Source organism: Salvelinus fontinalis, chromosome 1 (genome assembly GCF_029448725.1).
Source record: "Salvelinus fontinalis isolate EN_2023a chromosome 1, ASM2944872v1, whole genome shotgun sequence".
Taxonomy (NCBI): Eukaryota; Metazoa; Chordata; class Actinopteri; order Salmoniformes; family Salmonidae; genus Salvelinus; species Salvelinus fontinalis.
In genome coordinates this window covers 3,761,794-3,785,795 of record NC_074665.1, presented here as the reverse complement: position 1 = coordinate 3,785,795, position 24,002 = coordinate 3,761,794, and the positions used below count along the sequence as shown (strand labels likewise).

Here is a 24,002-nt window from a genome sequence, read left to right as displayed (position 1 = left end):
GGGCCAAGAGGGAATAGGGTGAACTACTTTAGACCAGGGCCAAGAGGGAATAGGGCCCACTACTTTAGACCAGGACCCAGAGGGAATAGGGTGCACTACTTTAGACCAGGGTCCAGAGGGAAAAGGGTGAACTACTTTAGACCAGGGCCCATAGGGAATAGGGTGCACTACTTTAGACCAGGGTCCAGAGGGAATAGGGTTCACTACTTTAGACCAGGGTCCATAGGGAATAGGGTCCACTACTTTTGACCAGGGCCCAGAGGGAATAAGGTGCACTACTTTTAACCAGGGCCCACAGGGAATAGGGTGCACTACTTTAGACCAGGGCCCACAGGGAATAGGGTGCACTACTTTAGACCAGGGCCCAGAGGGAATAGGGTTCACTTCTTTAGACCAGGGCCAAGAGGGAATAGGGCCCACTACTTTAGACCAGGACCCAGAAGGAATAGGGTGCACTACTTTAGACCAGGGTCCATAGGGAATAGGGTTCACTACTTTAGACCAGGGTCCATAGGGAATAGGGTCCACTTCTTTAGACCAGGACCCAGAGGGAATAGGGGCCACTACTTTAGACCAGGGCCCAGAGGGAATAGGGTTCACTACTTTAGACCAGGGCCCATAGGGAATAGGGTCCACTACTTTAGACCAGGACCCAGAGGGAATAGGGGCCACTACTTTAGACCAGGACCCAGAGGGAATAGGGGCCACTACTTTAGACCAGGGCCCAGAGGGAATAGGGGCCACTACTTTAGACCAGGGCCCATAGGGAATAGGGTGAACTACTTTAGACCAGGGCCCATAGGGAATAGGGTGAACTACTTTAGACCAGGGCCCATAGGGAATAGGGTGAACTACTTTAGACCAGGGCCCATAGGGAATAGGGTGAACTACTTTAGACCAGGGCCCATAGGGAATAGGGTGAACTACTTTAGACCAGGGCCCATAGGGAATAGGGTGAACTACTTTAGACCAGGGCCCATAGGGAATAGGGTGAACTACTTTAGACCAGGGCCCATAGGTAATAGGGTGAACTACTTTAGACCAGGGCCCATAGGGAATAGGGTGAACTACTTTAGACCAGGGTGCAGAGGGAATAGGGTTCACTACTTTCGACCAGGGCCCAGAGGGAATAGGGCCCACTACTTTAGACCAGGACCCAGAGGGAATAGGGGCCACTACTTTAGACCAGGACCCAGAGGGAATAGGGTGAACTACTTTAGACCAGGGTCCAGAGGGAATAGGGGCCACTACTTTAGACCAGGGCCCAGAGGGAATAGGGCCCACTACTTTAGACCAGGACCCAGAGGGAATAGGGTTCACTACTTTAGACCAGGGCCCATAGGGAATAGGGGCCACTACTTTAGACCAGGGCCCATAGGGAATAGGGGCCACTACTTTAGACCAGGACCCAGAGGGAATAGGGGCCACTACTTTAGACCAGGACCCAGAGGGAATAGGGGCCACTACTTTAGACCAGGGCCCAGAGGGAATAGGGGCCACTACTTTAGACCAGGGCCCAGAGGGAATAGGGTTCACTACTTTAGACCAGGGCCCAGAGGGAATAGGGGCCACTACTTTAGCCGAGGGCCCAGAGGGAATAGGGTGAACTACTTTAGACCAGGGTGCAGAGGGAATAGGGGCCACTACTTTAGACCAGGGTGCAGAGGGAATAGGGGCCACTACTTTAGACCAGGGTGCAGAGGGAATAGGTGCCACTACTTTAGACCAGGGTGCAGAGGGAATAGGGGCCACTACTTTAGACCAGGGTGCAGAGGGAATAGGGGCCACTACTTTAGACCAGGGCCCACAGGGAATAGGGTGCACTACTTTAGACCAGGGTGCAGAGGGAATAGGGGCCACTACTTTAGACCAGGGCCCACAGGGAATAGGGTGCACTACTTTAGACCAGGGTGCAGAGGGAATAGGGTGCACTACTTTAGACCAGGGTGCAGAGGGAATAGGGGCCACTACTTTAGACCAGGGTGCAGAAGGAATAGGGTGAACTACTTTAGACCAGGGCCCATAGGGAATAGGGGCCACTACTTTAGACCAGGGCCCATAGGGAATAGGGGCCACTACTTTAGACCAGGGCCCATAGGGAATAGGGGCCACTACTTTATACCAGGGCCCAGAGGGAATAGGGTGCACTACTTTAGACCAGGGTGCAGAGGGAATAGGGTGAACTACTTTAGACCAGGATCCATAGGGAATAGGGGCCACTACTTTAGACCAGGGCCCATAGGGAATAGGGGCCACTACTTTAGACCAGGGCCCATAGGGAATAGGGGCCACTACTTTAGACCAGGGCCCAGAGGGAATAGGGTTCACTACTTTAGACCAGGACCCAGAGGGAATAGGGTGCACTACTTTAGACCAGGGTGCAGAGGGAATAGGGCCCACTACTTTACACCAGGACCCAGAGGGAATAGGGTTCACTACTTTAGATCAGGGCCCATAGGGAATAGGGGCCACTACTTTAGACCAGGGCCCATAGGGAATAGGGGCCACTACTTTAGACCAGGACCCAGAGGGAATAGGGGCCACTACTTTAGACCAGGACCCAGAGGAAATAGGGGCCACTACTTTAGACCAGGGCCCAGAGGGAATAGGGGCCACTACTTTAGACCAGGGCCCAGAGGGAATAGGGTTCACTACTTTAGACCAGGGCCCAGAGGGAATAGGGGCCACTACTTTAGCCGAGGGCCCATTGGGAATAGGGTGAACTACTTTAGACCAGGGTGCAGAGGGAATAGGGGCCACTACTTTAGACCAGGGTGCAGAGGGAATAGGGGCCAATACTTTAGACCAGGGTGCAGAGGGAATAGGGGCCACTACTTTAGACCAGGGCCCACAGGGAATAGGGTGCACTACTTTAGACCAGGGTGCAGAGGGAATAGGGGCCACTACTTTAGACCAGGGCCCACAGGGAATAGGGTGCACTACTTTAGACCAGGGTGCAGAGGGAATAGGGTGAACTACTTTAGACCAGGGCCCATAGGGAATAGGGTGCACTACTTTAGACCAGGGTGCAGAGGGAATAGGGGCCACTACTTTAGACCAGGGTGCAGAGGGAATAGGGTGAACTACTTTAGACCAGGACCCATAGGGAATAGGGGCCACTACTTTAGACCAGGGCCCATAGGGAATAGGGGCCACTACTTTAGACCAGGGCCCAGAGGGAATAGGGTTCACTACTTTAGACCAGGACCCAGAGGGAATAGGGTTCACTACTTTAGACCAGGGTGCAGAGGGAATAGGGTGCCTCACAGTTTCATTCAGAACAGGAGATACTAATGGAAATGCTTTTGGTTCCGTTGTCACGCCCTGACCTTAGATGTCTCTGTTTTTCTATATATTTTGGTTAGGTCAGGGTGTGACTAGGGTGGGTACGCTAGTTTTGTATGTCTATGGGTTTTGTATGTCTAGAGTTTTTGTATGTCTAGGGGTTTTGTATGTCTAGGGTTTTTGTATGTTAGGGGTGCTGTATCTCTAGGGGTTTTATATGTTTATGGTGGCCTGATATGGTTCCCAATCAGAGACAGCTGTTTATCGTTGTCTCTGATTGGGGATCATATTTAGGTGGCCATTTTCCTCTTTTGTGTTGTGGGATCTTGTCTACGTTGAGTTGCCTGAGTGCATACCTGTAGCTTCACGTTTCGTTGGTTGTTTATTGTTTTGATAGGTGAGTTTCAGTTGATTAAAATTATGTGGAACTCAACTCACGCTGCGCCTTGGTCCCATCTTTACGACGAGCGTGACATCCGATGGTCCGACAGACGCAAACTGTATCCAGCAGAAACACAGTAACTTTTTCCCAACTTGAAAAATACAAAAGACACGCCAGGGCACAGGGCCAGATATGATCAGAGAGGGCACAGGGCCAGATATGATCAGAGAGGGCACAGGGCCAGATATGATCAGAGAGGGCACAGGGCCAGATATGATCAGAGATGGCACAGGGCCAGATATGATCAGAGAGGGCACAGGGACAGATATGATCAGAGAGGGCACAGGGCCAGATATGATCAGAGAGGGCACAGGGACAGATATGATCAGAGAGGGCACAGGGACAGATATGATCAGAGAGGGCACAGGGCCAGATATGATCAGAGAGGGCACAGGGACAGATATGATCAGAGAGGGCACAGGGCCAGATATGATCAGAGAGGGCACAGGGCCAGATATGATCAGAGAGGGCACAGGGACAGATATGATCAGAGAGGGCACAGGGACAGATATGATCAGAGAGGGCACATGGCCAGATATGATCAGAGAGGGCACAGGGCCAGATATGATCAGAGAGGGCACAGGGCCAGATATGATCAGAGAGGGCACAGGGCCAGATATGATCAGAGAGGGCACAGGGCCAGATATGATCAGAGAGAGCACAGGGCCAGATGTGATCAGAGAGGGCACAGGGCCAGATATGATCAGAGAGTGCACAGGGCCAGATATGATCAGAGAGGGCACAGGGCCAGATGTGATCAGAGAGGGCACAGGGCCAGATATGATCAGAGAGGGCACAGGGCCAGATATGATCAGAGAGGGCACAGGGCCAGATATGATCAGAGAGGGCACAGGGCCAGATATGATCAGAGAGGGCACAGGGCCAGATATGATCAGAGAGGGCACAGGGCCAGATATGATCAGAGAGGGCACAGGGCCAGATATGATCAGAGAGGACACAGGACTAGATATGATCAGAGAGGACACAGGGCCAGATGGGATCAGAGAGGGCACAGGGCCAGATATGATCAGAGAGGGCACAGGGCCAGATGTGATCAGAGAGGGCACAGGGCCAGATATGATCAGAGAGGGCACAGGGCCAGATATGATCAGAGAGGGCACAGGGCCAGATATGATCAGAGAGGGCACAGGGCCAGATATGATCAGAGAGGGCACAGGGCCAGATATGATCAGAGAGGGCACAGGGCCAGATATGATCAGAGAGGGAACAGGGCCAGATATGATCAGAGAGGGCACAGGGCCAGATATGATCAGAGAGGGCACAGGGCCAGATATGATCAGAGAGGGCACAGGGCCAGATATGATCAGAGAGGGCACAGGGACAGATCTCTCATTAGGGTATTTTGTTAGTGTCTAGAAGAGAGTCAATCAGCTCTTTAAAAATCAAGCTTCAACTGTTCAGAGCTGCCCTTCGTAATGTCATTAAAAACCCACATGGACTACGATAGAATCGATGTCCATGTCCTGGTGTAGTACATTCGGGAGCAGCTTTGTAATGTAATTTACTCGAGCTCCGGGAAAGGTCATTGTTTTTGAACCAGGAATGGTCACATTTCTTACCATGGAGCTGTCCAAAATCACGGCTGGCATGAAGGAAGTGGAAATCCGCCCACTCCCACGCTTCACAGGATTCTGAGAACCCTTTATGAATGGGCGAGAGGCAGGATAACTTGAGCCCGTTGCTCCTTGCGCCTGGTGCAGGCTTCCGACAGATGGAGAACCTACACTCGATCCATAGCAGGGACGAAAGGTTGCCGACGTCGACGTCGAAATCGTAGAAGTAGGCACTGCGGCCGCGGACACAGGCACCCCCAGCGACAAAGGTACAGGAAGACCAGGCTCCTGGACGGCTAACCTATTTTGTTGTTTGTATCCACTCTGGGTCTCTCGTTGGGAGTGTAGACTGCTTTGCGGGAGGCCGCAGTCTTCGGCTTCCACGGCTCGTGACATGCGACCATCGTTGATTGTCTTGCCTCTCTTGCTGTGCTCCTTCGACTCCACTATCAGATGGGGGAGCTCAAGGCAACACCGGTCAGTCGGATTTATCAACAAACGATAAGCCGGAGATGCATCCAATAAGCGCAAAAGCCGTCTAGCCAACGGTATAGAAAGTGTAAACATTCAACTCTGCGTTTTTCCCCAGTTTCTTACATAGGCCGGCAACCTGCATGATCAAGGAAGCCACCTCAAGCCTATAAACCTCGGCAAGTAAACAATTGCCGCATTAGAACTCTGAGTGATACCGTTTGTCCCGAAACAAAGCGTAGTAGATACGGCTCCTACAGAGCTGGAACCGTTCATTTACTTCTCCAGACAAAGAGGGCTCCATTGCAAAACTCATCTGGTACCAACTTCGTTAGCTTGATAGCTAGCAGCTTAGCATCTCTGTCAAGCAGGCTTCAACCTGTCTGTTAATAGGGATTACGGGACAAGAAAGTTCGGTATTCGTACTTAATGAATTAGTGGTTTTGTTTTCATCAAAAATAACAAACACAGTGTTTTCCAGCGTACAATGTTCAGATGTGCACTCCGATGATGTATGAATCTGGAGCTGCTTCTTCTTGTTTTTAGCTGACAAGAGTGAAACCCGGCGTGGTCGCCGGCTGCAATAGCCAATCCATGACAAGGACTGGCAAGTTGTGCTTTCCGAGTTTCCGTTCTGCACACCACTGTTGTACTGCACCATTATTTTCTTGTTTGTGGCCTGCCTGTTAAATTGCAAAAATTCTTGATATTCTCCTTCGACCGCTCTCATCAACGAGCTGTTTCCCCCCCACAGGACTGCCGCTGACTGGGTGTTTTTTGTTTGTCACACCATTCTTGGTAAAACTCTAAACACCGTCGCGCGTGAAAAGCCCAGGAGGTCATGCATTTCTGAGGTACTGGAACTGCCGCCCCTTGCACCGACGATCATACCACGCTCAAAGTCGCTTAGGTCACTAGTTTTTCCCCATTCTAACGTTCAATCAAACAGTAACTAAATGCCTCAATGCCTGTCTGCCTGTTTTATATAGCAAGTCACAGCCATGTGACTCACATGGAGCGAACCATTATCGTGAATGGGGGGTGGTGTACCTAATAAACTGTCCGGGGAGTGTATATCTACTCTATCCAAAATTGTATTCACAGTGAAAAAAAGGCCATGGCTTTTTGTAAATCCTTCAGCTATAGAGAAACACAAGGTTATGTTATTGTATTCAATGCAATAGCAGGGTATAACACACAGAAACAGTTTGATTGCAAAACATTTACATTTAAGTCATTTAGCAGACGCTCTTATCCAGAGCGACTTACAAATTGGAGCCAGGATTCAATCTGATCCCCCCCTTTTCGGCTATTTTAAATGTTCCTGTGTATGCACTTCATATGTCGGCTCAATTGGAAATGAGCTTTACACCTGTTACCTACACCTGTTATGTGAACCTGCCGCTGTTCGGATTGAATACCGGCCAACGTTGTCTCAGCAGTGTGTTTCAGCACCTTGGACAGCCCAGGCTGGTGTGAAAGACCAGACAGGCCAGGCTGATGTGAAAGACCAGACAGGCCAGGCTGATGTGACAGACCAGACAGGCCAGGCTGATGTGAAAGACCAGACAGGCCAGGCTGGTGTGACAGACCAGACAGGTCAGGCTGATGTGAAAGACCAGACAGGCCAGGCTGGTGTGAAAGACCAGACAGGCCAGGCTGATGTGACAGACCAGACAGGCCAGGCTGATGTGAAAGACCAGACAGGTCAGGCTGGTGTGAAAGACCAGACAGGCCAGGCTGGTGTGAAAGACCAGACAGGCCAGGCTGATGTGACAGACCAGACAGGCCAGGCTGATGTGAAAGACCAGACAGGTCAGGCTGGTGTGAAAGACCAGACAGGCCAGGCTGGTGTGAAAGACCAGACAGGCCAGGCTGATGTGACAGACCAGACAGGCCAGGCTGATGTGCACCTGTCGATTGAGGAGTGTCAATGATCACTTGTCATAGTGTTGGGTTAAACCTACACCTAATATTATGCTAACCTAGAATACCTAATTGATTACAGTTGATAATTGCTTAAAGAAAACAAATTGTTTTATATCTTTACAGTGGGACACGTAGACCTTGGTCTACATAGTAGGCTAATGAATTGGTTATTGGCTTGTTGGAATGATAAATTGTTATTTTGGCTGGGGAAGATTTTGCAGGCTGCTTAAAGAAATAAGTTTAAGCTAAAATAAATTAAACAAATTACATTCCTTCTAGTGAAGTGGCTTACTTGAGTTTTTCCCGTTTTGGTAGGGATTCCACTCGAAAACCTCCATCTGTTTTGTCCTTAAGACAAAAATTGGATTACCAGGCATGGGCTACTCGTTATCAATTGGCCTGTAATGAGTTGTACTGTAGGCTAACTTTAGGGCATTGGTGTTTATTTCTAAGCTGGCTTTACTAGGAAGCAGGGGTCAGGAGTTTCCGTTTGGCACACGAGGCAATATCTCAGTGAACGAAGACTTGAGAGAAGGGAAGAGAAGCTCCTCGGAACTGACAGAGAATTGGAATTTGGAACCTGGGCTTGGAATTTGGAACCTTTAGAACGTTGAGAAGATGGAACAGCTGGCCCCACTGAGACATCCTGTGAAGATAGCGAACATTCCGTGGAGGAATAATAACCTGAGTCAGGTATTCAAGGAGCCTCCTCTGTCGGAACAGGCGGAGACTGTCATCGGAGTTTACCTGTTGCTGATAGGTAGGTGGGTGCTGAATGTAAATTAGCAGACTATACTTTAGCTCGCAGTTAACTCTGTAATGAAAAGGGCTATGCAGATTAAATGTATTATTGTTCATATTGTGTGGTTGAATGCTATTGAGATAGAAGTACAAACGTTTTGTACATTTCAGATAATACACATTGTCAATATCCAAATGTGAACAATGTAGTTTACATATAGAAATCAGCACTCTGAAAAATTTGTATATATATATTTTTAAACAGAATCAAAAGTATCTGTTTGCATTTGTAAATTGCAGTTCAGTTTGTATGTAGCCTACTTTGCATATTACATACAAATATATATTTTCAAGATGTTTTTTCAGATCTTATTTTGGATACAAACGCAGGAACTATTTTTAAGTATTGTGAAGTTTATTTATATTTATTCCTATGACAAGCAGAAACAGGAAATAGTGAATGAAGTGCTCCATTTTGATAGGTCAATGACAAGAACAGTCATCTTGAATCCACCTGCCACTCATCTGGCTAATGGCTGATATAACCAAGTAGCTGTTATCTTGAATCCATCGGCCACTCATCTGGCTAATGGCTGATATAGCCAAGTAGCTATTACCGGCCACTCATCTGGCTAATGGCTGATATAACCAAGTAGCTGTTACCGGCAACTCATCTGGCTAACGGCTGATATAACCAAGTAGCTGTTATCTTGAATCCATCGGCCACTCATCTGGCTAATGGCTGATATAGCCAAGTAGCTATTGTATAAGTGGCCATCATACCACAGCCTGATCTTCTGAGCTACCGGTATGCCAAACGTGACCCAGTCTACTGAGTCAAAGAGTATGTCTCACTGATAAAGAGCGTTCAGATGATACAGCGCATTCAGAAAGTATTCAGACCACTTGACTTTTTCCACATTTTGTGACATTACAGCCTTATTCTAAAAAAAAGTTTTTGTTTTTATCCTCATCAAGACTACACACAACACCCCATAATGACAAAGTAAAAACAGTTGTTTAATTTGTTTTTGAAAATGTCTAAAAAATTAATAAATAGAAATTTCACCTTTAAATACAGTGTCTTGCAAAAGTATTCATCCCCCTCTGCGTTTTTCGTATTTTGTTGCATTACAACCTGTAATTTAAATTGATGTTTATTTGGATTTCATGTAATGGACATACACAAAATAGTCCAAATTGGTGAAGTGAAATTAAAAAAAGAACTTAAGATCCCACAAACACAAAAGGGAAATGGCTACCTAAATATGATCCCCAATCAGAGACAACGATAAACAGCTGTCTCTGATTGGGAACCATATCAGGCCAAGATAGACATACAAAAAACCCTAGATGACCCACCCTAGTCACTATCACGCCCCAACCAACACGGAGAATAAACAGCTTACTATGGTCAGGGCGTGACACTGGAGCAGTTTTGCCTTGAAGAATGGGCAAAAATCCCAGCGGCTAGATGTGCCAAGCTTATAGAGATAAACCCCAAGAGACTTATGCATTTTAAGTTTGTTCACAGAGTGTGTTTAACACCAAGGAATCGTTTTACAATGAAATTAGCCCCAAATCCCGACTATTCACTGTACCCCCTAAATCAGGTAGGCACATTCCTTCACATGATGTGGGAGTGCCCCTGCAGTTAAATGCTCCTGGGACAACGTTACAAAATTCATTTTAAAGTGCATGTTACTTAACGATGATAGCTCCTTGAATCTCTCAATATCAGAGACAGTTACTGATGGGGATGTTGGGGTGGAGGGAGACATGTTGGATGGGTGGGGTTAGGGGAGGTTGGGGCTGGAGGGAGACATGTTGGATGGGTGGGGTTAGGGGAGGTTGGGGTGGAGGGAGACATGTTGGATGGGTGGAGTTAGGGGAGGTTGGGGTGGAGGGAGACATGTTGGATGGGTGGAGTTAGGGGAGGTTGGGGTGGAGGAAGACATGTTGGATGGGTGGGGTTAGGGGAGGTTGGGGTGGAGGGAGACAAGTTGGATGGGTGGGGTTAGGGGAGGTTGGGGTGGAGGGAGACATGTTCGATGGGTGGGGTTAGGGGAGGTTGGGGTGGAGGGAGACATGTTGGATGGGTGGAGTTAGGGGAGGTGGGGGGGAGGCTCACATTTGTTCTCTTTTTTTCTCTTTGGTCACAAAAAAGGGGTATGTCTCTCACCTAAGTCAACTGGTCAAGTACCTTTGTAGCCCTCTCTCTCCACCTCTCTAGGGGACGTGTAACCCTACGGCTGTGAAGCTCATGATCGGGTATGAGTGGAATGCTTTGAACGGTTGACCTTTGATCCTGTAACACCTTAAATGCCATCCCGGGAGGTGCAGGACCTCTAAATCTGTAAATAGAGACTTAAAAGAACAGGTGTGATTGGAAGCCATGCTGAGAAAAAAAAGAATTTGCTACTGAGATAATTACTAAAATTAGTTTTATTTGCACCTGAGCTTTCCCCCTGAAAACAATTATCAGATATGATATTTTTCTGAGTTGCTTCAGTAGGCCTATATCTGAATTTGTGTCTTGTATGTGGAATGTTTCAGTGAGTTTGTATGTCTCATCTCTTCTCCAGGTTGGCTGTCGTTGTTTGGCAACAGTCTAGTGATATTGGTGCTGTACAGACAGAGGGCCTCCCTGCTGCCAACAGACTTCCTCACGTTAAACCTGGCCATCTCGGACGCTAGCATCTCCATGTTCGGGTACTCCAGAGGGATCTTGGACATCTTTAACCTCTTCGGAGATGACGGCTTTTGGATCACCTGGATCTGGACCTGCCAGGTTAAGAGATACAACTTGATTGGTTGATTGATTGGTTGATTAGGTGGTTGGTTGCTTGGTTGGATAGTTGGTTGGTCAGTGCTATCCAGGATCTTTGGGACGTCCCTATCCTAAACGTACGGAAGACTATTAGGGCCAAGTGAAGAGAAATAAACAAACTGCCAAGGTTGGTGGTACTTGTATTATTATTGTTGTTTGCATGATAGTACTTCAAAAAAAAGCGACAATATTTCCAGAATAAAGTGGCAATAACTAGAAAATAAAGTTGAAATTAAATTTTGTGAAAAAATGTCAATTTTTCTAGAATAAAGTGCCAATATTTCTAGAATGAACTCAAAATTAAATTTCGAGAATAAAGACAAAATATTGAGAATAAAGTCTCAGTTATATTTTAAGATTTAAGTAGGGGATTTGGTTAAGCATGTCTTCTTGGCTTCCTGTTGCTATGAAACGCCTCAGTTAGATGACCTGCTGAAACTATACTTTAGAATTGGCTTTAGTAAGAAGGAAATCCTTTCTCTTTTATTATATTTATTTGACCTTTATCTAACTAGGAAAGTCAGTTAAGAACAAATTCTTATTTTCAATGACGGCCTAGGAACAGTGGGTTAACTGCCTTGTTCAGGGGCAGAACGACAGAGTGCATAAAATAGCCATATTATTATTAGGTATTAGGACCTGGAACAGAATGGGCCGTGGTTGCATACATTGGTAGAGACGGGCGGGTTGTGTGTGTATGCAGGTGTGTGCGTGTGTGTGTGTGTGTGTGTGTGTGTGTGTGTGTGTGTGTGTGTGTGTGTGTGTGTGTGTGTGTGTGTGTGTGTGTGTGTGTGTGTGTGTGTGTGTGTGTGTGTGTGTGTGTGTGTGTGTGTGTGTGGGTTGCAAAAAGTGGGGGCAAAATAAACAAATGACCATCGAAACTAATGAGCTGATCTGATACACTTGTTCACTGCTTACTCACGCTTATCAATATAGGGATCTAATAACTCTCTCACACACACACACACACACACACACACACACACACACACACACACACACACACACACACACACACACACACACACACACACACACACACACACACACACACACACACACACACACACAGAAACTGACACACCGAGTTTCCCCCTGGCAATTTCAGACCGTAGGGATAAACTCTTCTAAAGACCATGGTGCATTCTTGCCACTGTCACTGAACGCTGCGTAGCCTAGGCAACTATTAACGGCTGTATCCGTGGTGATTTACTAACAGTAGTATTTTACCTCTTATTAAGGCAGCTATCCTTCTAACGACTATTGGCCAGTTGGCTACGTCAGCACACCCAACATAACTAATTATCTTGGGATCCTTGAGACCGGGGGCTATGCGTGTGCATGTCAATTCTCTACAACACCTCTATTTTACAGCCCATTATAAAACCTGTAGCAGCTCACTAGATCGAGTACCCTAATTTGTAGGCTAACTTGTAGGCTAACTTGTAGGCTAACTTGTACCCTAACTTGTAGGCTAACTTGTAGGCTAACTTGTAGGCTAACTTGTACCCTAACTTGTAGGCTAACTTGTAGGCTAACTTGTACCCTAACTTGTACCCTAACTTGTAGGCTAACTTGTAGGCTAACTTGTAGGCTAACTTGTACCCTAACTTCTACCCTAACTTGTACCCTAACTTGTACCCTAACTTGTAGGCTAACTTGTAGGCCAACTTGTAGGCTAACTTGTACCCTAACTTGTAGGCTGATTGTACGTTTTAGTGGGTAAGTGAAAGTCAATTATCTATCCAACGGCTGAGGGAGCATGGGCTATTACACAAGTGTCTGTAGGAGAAGAGGAAACTCACTGCATCTCCAGTGCTAGAGGCGTCACTACAGACCCTGGTTCGATTCCAGGCTGTATCACAACCGGGCCGCGATTGGGAGTCCCGTAGGGCGGCGCACAATTGGCCCAGCGTCGTCCGAGTTAGGGTTTGGCCCGGGCGGTAGGCCGTCATTGTAAATAAGAATTTTTTCTTAAACCTACTTGCCCTAGTTCAATACAAATTGCGTAAACCAAGCTAATCTGAGGCACTGTTTGAATATATGCTAATTTAGGCTACCACTGGTCTACCTTTTTAGAGGCTGTTAGGTTATAATAATGGAACCTAAAATTACTGTCTTAGAGGGGGCTTTAACCAAAACCTAGGCCCCCTGCTCAGTGGCAAGGTCCATGATAGGGGTTTTGGGGGGGGGGGGGCAGCCCGACAGGACCCACAATCCTTTTCCACGCTATCCGTGACCTACAGTCACAAGATAATAAGCATAGACCTGTAAGTCTACTTCATTGGAAGTGTAGCGTATGTTAAACACCATGCCGTTACGCACAAGTTTGTAAGTTAACATTTTGTTTCGACATATAGGCTGCTGGCTTAGCTGTTCCTCTCTCATTTACTATGCACGGTGTCGGCATACGCAGGAGTGAGACGATAACATTGTTTGCGAAATTCGAAGGGCGCCATGTCCGCACGCAACTTCACGTCTCTTCACAGTCTGACAACGAACCGTTGCTGTTATAATGGTATTGCTTTGGGGATACCGTGTGTGTGTGTGTGTGTGTGTGTGTGTGTGTGTGTGTGTGTGTGTGTGTGTGTGTGTGTGTGTGTGTGTGTGTGTGTGTGTGTGTGTGTGTGTGTGTGTGTATTAGCCCCCCCCCCGACCCACCTGTCTCTATACCTATGTACGGAACCACACGGGTGTGGCTGAAATAGCCAAATCCACTCATTTGAAAGGTGCGTCCACATACTTTTGTATATGTAGGTCATTATCTCAAAATGTAGTCTGAACACGGTGGAAGGACATTGATCATTTGAAATTTAAGAGGGACATTACATTATACATCTCTCGAAAACGCATTCATTTCAATGTAACTGAATATTCATGTTTGGACATACAAAATTACCATAAATTGTAAAACATGTACCTCAGTCCTCATTTTTTTATTTATTTTTTTATTTTTTATTTAACCTTTATTTAACCAGGTAGGCAAATTGAGAACACGTTCTCATTTACAATTGCGACCTGGCCAAGATAAAGCAAAGCAGTTCGACACATACAACAACACATAGTTACACATGGAGTAAAAACAAACATATAGTCAATAATACAGTGAAAAAAAATAAGTCTATATACAATGTGAGCAAGTGAGGTGAGATAAGGGAGGTGAAGGCAAACAGATATATGTATAAATAAATAAAAATATAAAAAGGCCATGGAGGCGAAGTGAGTACAACACAGCAAGTAAAATAAAAACTAAAAAAACACTGGAATGGTTGGTTTGCATTGGAAGAAAGTGCAAAGTAGAGACAGAAATAATGGGGTGCAAAGGAGCAAAATAAATTAATAAATAAATACAGTAGGTAAAGAGGTAGTTGTTTGGGCTAAATTGTAGATGGGTTATGTACAGGTGCAGTAATCTATGAGCTGCTCTGACAGCTGGTGCTTAAAGCTAGTGAGGGAGATAGGTGTTTCCAGTTTCAGAGATTTTTGTAGTTCGTTCCAGTCATTGGCAGCAGAGAACTGGAAGGAGAGGCGTCCAAAGGAAGAATTGGTTTTGGGGGTGACCAGAGAGCATTTTAACAATGCTTACCTACCTATAAAATCCAATGAAGCTGACCTAAAATAATGAATGTAATATTGTTGAGATTAGTAAAAAATCTTTTCAAATTTGATCGCATGCTCTTCGGATTGTATAAGGTGCCAAAGTACCTTTCAACGATAAATGATTTATTCTATATTGGTCAAGATGGTTTTAGACCCGTGATTGAGGGGGGCTTGGAGTCTAGAGTATAGTACCTGTGCTATTTTATATTCGTCTTTCTAGAAGAGTCCAAATGAGTCCTAGGCTGAGCTAGACTAGGGCTCACCTGGAAAGAGCCAGAGGGAAGGAAGCCATTTCCTAATGTATTGGACCAATCCAGATGGAAGGGTGTCCATTTCCTTATGTCTTGGCCCAATCCGGAGTAAAGGGAGTCAATTTTCTAATGTCTTGGCCCAATCTAGATTAATGCAGTAAAGGAGTGGAAATAGAGTGGGAAGGGGGATTAAGACTAGGACTAGTATTCATGTGGGTAGGAGGTTAATCTGTAATCAGATTATGGCTGTGGACCTTGGGGCCAGGGTTCCTGTACCATCTGTCAACAATCACACACTCATGGGAATCTGGTAGCCTGGTCCCAGATCTGTTTGTTTTGCCAACAACCGTGGTTGTTGCAACGGCGCAAACAGATCTGGGACCAGTTAAGAATTTCGGGATTCCATCTGAAAAACCATTAGGCAATATAATATGTTTAGGCGAGTACAGACAACACCGTTGGTGTCGTGTCTGTAGAGCGAACAGAACTGGAATTACAGGATTCCTTTTACCTCAGATCAGTGTTGGAAAATAACGGCTGTGAGTCCATAAGAAAGAAAACCTTCAAAATACAACATTTTCAGTATGAAATCTTCAGTATGAAATACAGATCTTAACATTTGAATGTTTTCTGAGGCACAGACATATGTAATTGAGCCCATTGTTGTGAGTGTGCTCAACCGTTAAGTGACTTCTCAGGCTTCTGTGTTTATCTGAGCAGAGCTTAGAAGTAAGAGGGAGATGATTGTGGACTACAGGAAAAAGGAGGACCGTGCACGCTCCCCATTCTCATCGACAGGGCTGTAGTGGAGCAGGTTGAGAGCTTCAAGTTCCTTGGTGTCCACATCACCAACAAACTATCATGATCCAAACACACCAAGACAGTTGTGAAGAGGGTACGACAAAGCCTATTCCCCCTCAGGAGAAAAGATTTGGCATGGGTCCTCAGATCCTCAAACGGTTCTACAGCTACACCATTGAGAGCATCTAGACCCGTGGCATCACTGCCTGGTACGACAACTGCTCGGCCTCCGACCGCAAGGCACGACAGAGGGTAGTGCGTACGGCCCAGGACATCACTGGGGCCAAGCTTCCTGCCATCCAGGACCTCTATACCAGGCTGTGTCAGAGGAGGGACCTAAAAATTGTCAAAGACTCCAGCCACCCCAGTCATATACTGTTCTCTCTGCTACCGCATGGCAAGCGGTACCGGAGCGTCAAGTCTAGGTCCAAAAGGCTTCTTAACAGCTTCTACCCCAAGCCATAAGACTCAATTACCTCAACTAACCGGTGCCCCCGCACATTGACTCTATACCTGTCACGCCCTGGCCTTAGTATTCTTTGTTTTCTTTATTATTTTAGTTAGGTCAGGGTGTGACATGGGGAATGTTTGTGTTTTGTCTCGTTTTGGGTGGTTATATGGAAAAGGGGGTGTTGGGTTTAGTGTATGGGTTTGTGTTGAGTGAGTGTTTCTAGGTATGTCTATGGTTGAGTGAATGTTCTAGGTATGTCTATGGTTGCCTGAGTGGTTCTCAATTAGAGACAGATGTCTTTCATTTGTCTCTGATTGGGAGCCATATTTTAGGGGGCCATATGCATCATGTTTTTGTTGGGTCATTGTCTAGGTCTGTGTCTAGGTTGCATGTTTGCATTTTGTTCGGTTATAGCTTCACGGTCGTCTATTTGTTGTTTTGCTTCGTTCGTTCATCTCCCAAATAAAGAGGAGATGTATTTTTTACACGCTGCGCCTTGGTCCTCTCTCTCTCCCATGGTCGATCGTGACAGAATGACCCCACCACTCAGGACCAAGCAGCGTGAAAGGAGGGAGCCAGAGCCAGTTGTGCAGATACTGGAGGTGAGCAATGGGAAGGATACAGAGACTGTTAAGGAGTTATTGAGGAGTTTGGAGGAGAGTGAAAAGAGGGAGCTGCTGTGTTGGTGCGTGAGGCACAACATCCACCCGACAGAGCGTGTGCGGGATGTGGTGTTACCTGAGTCAGCTCTTCATGCTCGTCCTGACTTGCGTGCTAACCGTCTGGGAATGACAGTCCCACGAACCAGGCCTCCTGTGTGCCTTCCTAGTCCTACACCTCCTGTAACACCTTTCCGCCCCAGCCCGGTACCACCAGTTCCGGCACCACGCCCCAGGATTCCAGGGTGTCTCCAGAGCCCTGTTCGCATTGTTGCTTCTCCCCGCACTCGCCCTGAGGTGCGTGTCCTCATCCCGGTACCACCTGTGCCGGTACCACGCACTAGGCCTATAGTGCGCTTTGAGAGCCCAGTGTGTCCTGTTGCTGCTCCCCGCACTAGCCCTGAGATGTGTGTCCCCAGCCCGGTACCACCAGTTCCGGCACCACGCACTAGGCCTAATGTGCGTTCCCAGGGTCCAGTATGCCCTGTTCCTTCTCCCCGCACTAGCCTTCAGGTGAGGGTCCCCAGCCCGGTACCACCAGTTCCGGCACCACGCACCAGGCCTATAGTGCGCCTCAGCCGGCCAGAGCTGCCCGTCTACCCAGTGCCATCTGAGTCATCCGTCTACCCAGTGCCATCTGAGTCATCCGTCTACCCAGTGCCATCTGAGTCATCCGTCTACCCAGTGCCATCTGAGTCATCCGTCTACCCAGTGCCATCTGAGTCATCCGTCTACCCAGTGCCATCTGAGTCATCCGTCTACCCAGTGCCATCTGAGTCATCAGCCAGCCATGACCAGCCCGAGCCGTCAGCCAGCCATGACCAGCCCGAGCCGTCAGCTAGCCATGACCAGCCCGAGCCGTCAGCCAGCCATGACCATCCCGAGCCATCAGCTAGCCATGACCAGCCCGAGCCGTCAGCCAGCCATGACCAGCCCGAGTCGCCCGCCAGCCATGAGCAGCCAGAGCCTTCCGCCAGCCATGAGCAGCCAGAGCTTCCGCCAGCCATGAGCAGCCAGAGCCTTCCGCCAGCCCGGATCAGCCAGAGCCTTCCGCCAGCCCGGATCAGCCAGAGCCTTCCGCCAGCCCGGATCAGCCAGAGCCTTCCGCCAGCCCGGATCAGCCAGAGCCTTCCGCCAGCCCGGATCAGCCAGAGCCTTCCGCCAGCCCGGATCAGCCAGATCCGTCAGCCAGCCATGAGCAGCCGGAGCAGTCAGCCAGCCATGACCAGCCGGAGCCGTCAGCCAGCCATGACCAGCCGGAGCCGTCAGCCAGCCATGACCAGCCGGAGCCGTCCACCAGCCATGACCAGCCGGAGCCGTCCGCCAGCCATGACCAGCCGGGTCCGTCAGTCAGCCATGAGCAGTCAGATCCGTCAGCCAACCATGAGTCATCCAGCCAGGATCCGTCCCTCAGTCCGGAGCTGCCGTTCCTCAGTCCGGAGCTGCCGTTCCTCAGTCCGGAGCTGCCGTTCCTCAGTCCGGAGCTGCCGTCCCTCAGTCCGGAGCTGCCGTCCCTCAGTCCGGAGCTGCCGTCCCTCAGTCCGGAGCTGCCGTCCCTCAGTCCGGAGCTGCCGTCCCTCAGTCCGGAGCTGCCGTCCCTCAGTCCGGAGCTGCCGTCCCTCAGTCCGGAGCTGCCGTCCCTCAGTCCGGAGCTGCCGTCCCTCAGTCCGGAGCTGCCGTCCCTCAGTCCGGAGCTGCCGTCCCTCAGTCCGGAGCTGCCGTCCCTCAGTCCGGAGCTGCCCCTTATCCTGGTGTTGCCCCTTATCCTGGTGTTGCCCCTTATCCTGGTGCTGCCCCTTATCCTGGTGCTGCCCCTTATCCTGGTGCTGCCCCTTATCCTGGTGCTGCCCCTTATCCTGGTGCTGCCCCTTATCCTGGTGCTGCCCCTTATCCTGGTGCTGCCCCTTATCCTGGTGCTGCCCCTTAGTCCGGTGCTGCCCCTTAGTCCGGTGCTGCCCCTTAGTCCGGTGCTGCCCCTTAGTCCGGTGCTGCCCCTTAATCCAGTGGGTTTAAGGTGGAGGGTGGCCATTGGGAGGAGGCTACGGAGGCGGGTAGTGACTATGGTGGGGTGGGGACCACGACCAGTGCCGGAGCCGCCACCGTGGAAGGAAGCCCACCCAGACCCTCCCCTAGACTGTGTGCTGGTGCGCCCGGAGTTTGCACCTTAAGGGGGGGGTTATGTCACGCCCTGGCCTTAGTATTCTTTGTTTTCTTTATTATTTTAGTTAGGTCAGGGTGTGACATGGGGAATGTTTGTGTGTTGTCTCGTTTTGGGTGGTTATATGGAAAAGGGGGTGTTGGGTTTAGTGTATGGGTTTGTGTTGAGTGAGTGTTTCTAGGTATGTCTATGGTTGAGTGAATGTTCTAGGTATGTCTATGGTTGCCTGAGTGGTTCTCAATTAGAGACAGATGTCTTTCATTTGTCTCTGATTGGGAGCCATATTTTAGGGGGCCATAGGCATCATGTTTTTGTTGGGTCATTGTCTAGGTCTGTGTCTAGGTTGCATGTTTGCATTTTGTTCGGTTATAGCTTCACGGTCGTCTATTTGTTGTTTTGCTTCGTTCGTTCATCTCCCAAATAAAGAGGAGATGTATTTTTTACACGCTGCGCCTTGGTCCTCTCTCTCTCCCATGGTCGATCGCGACAATACCGGTACCCCCTGTATTTAGCCTCGCTACTGTTATTTTGTTGTTGCTCCTTAATAAAAAATAAATAAAAATGTTATTTATTTTTTTTACCTCAATTTTTTTTGTAAAAAAACACTTTTTTTCTTAAAACTGCATTGTTAGTTAAGGGTTTGTAAGTTAGCATTTCACGGTAAGGTCCATCTATACCTGTTGTATTTGGCAGATGTGTCAAACAAAATTTGATTTGATTTTTTGATTTGATTTTAAGAGGTTGTTTGCTGTTTTTGATGTAGACACACATGACTCATGCATTATCCCACTGAGAGATCAGGTTAACACCTGGGCTTTACCTGCCCTGAACTATAGGTAGACTACAGGTATTCTACATGTTGCTAACCACCATGGACTCACTTCCTAAGCCATGATGACAGAATGTTGTCACAACATAATACACACTCCACTGTCAGAGTAGGTTCACATTAGCCTGGTCCCAGATCTGTTGTTGACAACGCCTGCCAGAGTAGGTTCACATTAGCCTGGTCCCAGATCTGTTGTTGACAACGCCTGCCAGAGTAGGTTCACATTAGCCTGGTCCCAGATCTGTTGGTGATAACGCCTGCCAGAGTAGGTTCACATTAGCCTGGTCCCAGATCTGTTGTTGATAACGCCTGCCAGAGTAGGTTCACATTAGCCTGGTCCCAGATCTGTTGTTGATAACGCCTGCCAGAGTAGGTTCACATTAGCCTGGTCCCAGATCTGTTGGTGACAACCCCTGCCAGAGTTGTCAAGAGAGCACAAATAGATCTGGGATCAGGCTATTTTCAAATATGTCTCCGCCTGAAATAACGAACGCAAAGCTGTCACGTTCCTGACCTTATTTCCTTTGTTCAGTCTTGTTTAGTTGGTCAGGACGTGAGCTGGGTGGGCATTCTATGTTATGTGTTTCTATGTTGGGTTTATTGTTTGGCCTAATATGGTTCTCAATCAGAGGCAGGTGTGTGTCATTGTCTCTGATTGGGAACCATATTAAGGTAGGCTGTTCTCACTGTTGGTTTGTGGGTGTTTGTTGCCGTGTCTGTGTTTGTTTGCCACACGGTACTGTTTTCGTTCGTTTGTTCACGTCGTTTATTGTTTTGTATTTTGTCAAGTGTTTTTTCATCTTCGTTTAATAATTAAAGTATGTATTCAAACCACGCTGCACTTTGGTCCGATCCTTGCTCCTCCTCAGACGAGGAGGATTACGACGAGCGTTACAAAAGCAAGCTTAATATCTCAACATTTTGTTACAACGCTAACTATTTCATTTCCTGCTGCATCGGTATAACCGGAGCCAAATCTACTTGAACTATATATTTCTTATATATATATATATATTTGTTTGCCTGCCTCTGCTCCTCTCTCCCAGAGGGTTGTAACTCGCGACTGAAATAAATGTCATACTTGGTTGGTACTTTAGGAATTTCTGACTGCTTATTTATCTTAGTGAAGGTTAGCCCGTGATCAAGGCCTGATATCCTGCTAGCTACTCTGTGAGAGGACCCTCTGTGAGAGGACCCTCAGTGAGATTTGGGACCTACAACAACATCGGCGTAACAATAACAGCCTCAGTACCAGTCACGGGCTGTGTCTGAAATGACCTGTGTAGAGAACTACGTTTCACCAGGGCCCACATAGGGTACATAGTAGTTCAGTATGCAGGGAATACAGGTGCCATTTTGGAATCCAGTCTCCCTGACGTTAGGAGAGAGTCTAAAGCTCAGAAGCGGAGATATAGAGATATAACCAGGCCTGTAGCTATATGTGTTATAATTAGGTTCGTGAGCAAAAGGAAGGGGAGAAGGGAAGCTTCCACACCCTTGTTCTAGGAAAAAAAGCCTTACTTAATTATCTCACCTCTCCACCATCGCTGTTATCTCAGGTTTTTAAGGGGAGGAGAGAAAAATATTGGGATAGGAAGAATGTAGAGTTGGAGGGAAGGGGGGGGGGAGGGAGGGAGGGAGGGAGGGAGGGAGGGAGGGAGGGAACAGAGAAAAAGAGAGTGTGTGAGAGAGAGGGAGAGAGAGAGAGAGAGAGAGACAGAGAGAGAGAGGGAGAGACAGAGAGAGAGGGAGAGAGAGAGAGAGAGAGAGGGTAAGTGGAGTGAGTGAGAGTGAGACAGAAAGAGAGAAATTGAGGGAAGGAGAGAGGGAGGAAGGGAGCGAGACAGGCATGTGAGAAGTATTAGCAGATTACTGCATCAGAGAACGTGAAGGGACATGAACAGAAGTATTAGCAGATTACTGCATCAGAGAGCGTGACGGGACATGAACAGAACAGGTACACGTGGGACATTCCACCCGTCTCTGAGTGGCTCCGCCGGGATGGGGACGTGGCGAGACCCTTTGGAGCTATTTAGAAGAGGACTTCAAGTTTGGGGTCAATTCCATTTCTGAAATTCCAATTTATAGTTTACTTCCTGAAATGACTGAATTGAAATGGAATTGACCCTGGAGGACATAAGCAGAGAGGATACGGCTTCAACTGTACAGTATGATACTGTAGGCCTAGATGTCTGACCCAGGTTGAGGTACAGAGAATACTTTGGTACACAAATGGTCCTAAAGCAGAGTTCCAATAGTAGACAATAGTCGCAAATTAATTCCTTCATCAACTATAAGCCTACAGAGATATTGGCTCCAGGCAGGCTTGGTTTCCCATCGTTCGACCGTCCTGACTTACAGATTACATTCTGTTTCTCTGAAAACACATTAGTCAGTTGGTTTCACCAGCCAAAGCCTGGGTTAGAGTTAAGGGTGTTCTGGCATAACCACACGTTCAAGGAAAGCCTGGAAGGAAGGTTCAGAAAAAGCCGGGAAGGAAAGTGCAGAAAAAGCCTGGAAATTATTTTAAGGTTAAAAGAGGCAGACATGGTTAAAGCTGCAATATGTCACTTTTTTGGGAGACCTGACCAAATTCACATAGAAATGTGTGTTATAGATCTGTCATTCTCCTTGACAGCCAGTCTAAGAAGCAGTAGATCTGTTCTATGTGTTCTAGTTCTATGCTTCTCGTTCTTAAGTTTTGTTTTAGCGTCTTTTACTTTCGGTTTTGTACACCAGCTACAAAACAGCTGAAAATACAATATTTATGCTTATGGAAAACATATTTCACAACAGTTTAGATGGTACAATGATTCTCTACACTATACTTGCTTGTTTAGTCACATAAACTGAAATTAGGCGAATTATTAGAACATTAGCAACCAGGAAATGGCGGAGTGATTTCTGCACAGTGCAATCTTCTCAGGCAGGCTGGGTTAAGGCTTGCACACATCACACCGAATGTGTATCTAGGATTCCTCTGACCATCATTCAGTAGGCTGTGTTTTAGGGACCATCCGCTGTAGACGTCTGACTGCCAACATGTTCATGTGATTATACATACAAAATCTGTTTGCACCCGGTTTGCAAATTACTGCAGGTACTCTGTCGAGAGGCGGTAAGTACTCTCACTGTTATTGTGTCTGAGCCTATAGGGTTAAGGGAAGAGTTTCCTATTGTGGTGTCTGAGCCTATAGGGTTAAAGGAAGAGTTTCCTATTGTGGTGTCTGAGCCTATAGGGTTAAAGGAAGAGTTTCCTGTTGTGGTGTCTGAGCCTATAGGATTAAGGGAAGAGTTTCCTATTGTGGTGTCTGAGCCTATAGGGTTAAGGGAAGAGTTTCCTATTGTTGTGTCTGAGCCTATAGGGTTAAGGGAAGAGTTTCCTATTGTTGTGTCTGAGCCTATAGGGTTATTAAGGAAAGAGTATCCAGGCAGAAAGGGAAAAGACATGATTGACAGTAATGATATTACAGAAGCTCTAACAGCAGATCAAGAGTAATCAGTGACAGGGGAACCATGGGAACCCCTCTAAGGGTTCACCTCTAGGGTCACAACAGGATACAAGTCAAATCAAATGTTAATTGTCACATGCGCCAAAAACAACAGGTGTAGACCTTACAGTGAAATGCTAAATACAACAGGTGTAGACCTTACAGTGAAATGCCAAATACAACAGGTGTAGACCTTACAGTGAAATGCTGAATACAACAGGTGTAGTAGACTTTACAGTGAAATGCTGAATACAACAGGTGTAGTAGACCTTACAGTGAAATGCTGAATACAACAGGTGTAGTAGACCTTACAGTGAAATGCTGAATACAACAGGTGTAGTAGACCTTACAGTGAAATGCTGAATACAACAGGTGTAGAAGACCTTACAATGAAATGCTGAATACAACAGGTGTAGTAGACCTTTACAGTGTAATGCTGAATACAACAGGTGTAGACCTTACAGTGAAATGCTGAATACAACAGGTGTAG

The 24,002-nt window shown here is 47.4% G+C and overlaps 1 protein-coding gene across 1 annotated transcript in view; it reads left to right on the top strand.

The window, feature by feature from the left end:
- The first annotated feature begins 8,319 nt into the window (after nucleotides 1-8,319).
- The window catches only part of LOC129865508 (visual pigment-like receptor peropsin), a 36,562-nt gene continuing 20,879 nt past the window's right edge, over nucleotides 8,320-24,002 (top strand). The window contains exons 1-2 of the mRNA XM_055938363.1: nucleotides 8,320-8,461; nucleotides 11,028-11,233. Coding sequence (XP_055794338.1) covers nucleotides 8,320-8,461; nucleotides 11,028-11,233 — 348 coding nt within the window. The remainder of the gene's footprint in view (nucleotides 8,462-11,027; nucleotides 11,234-24,002) is intronic.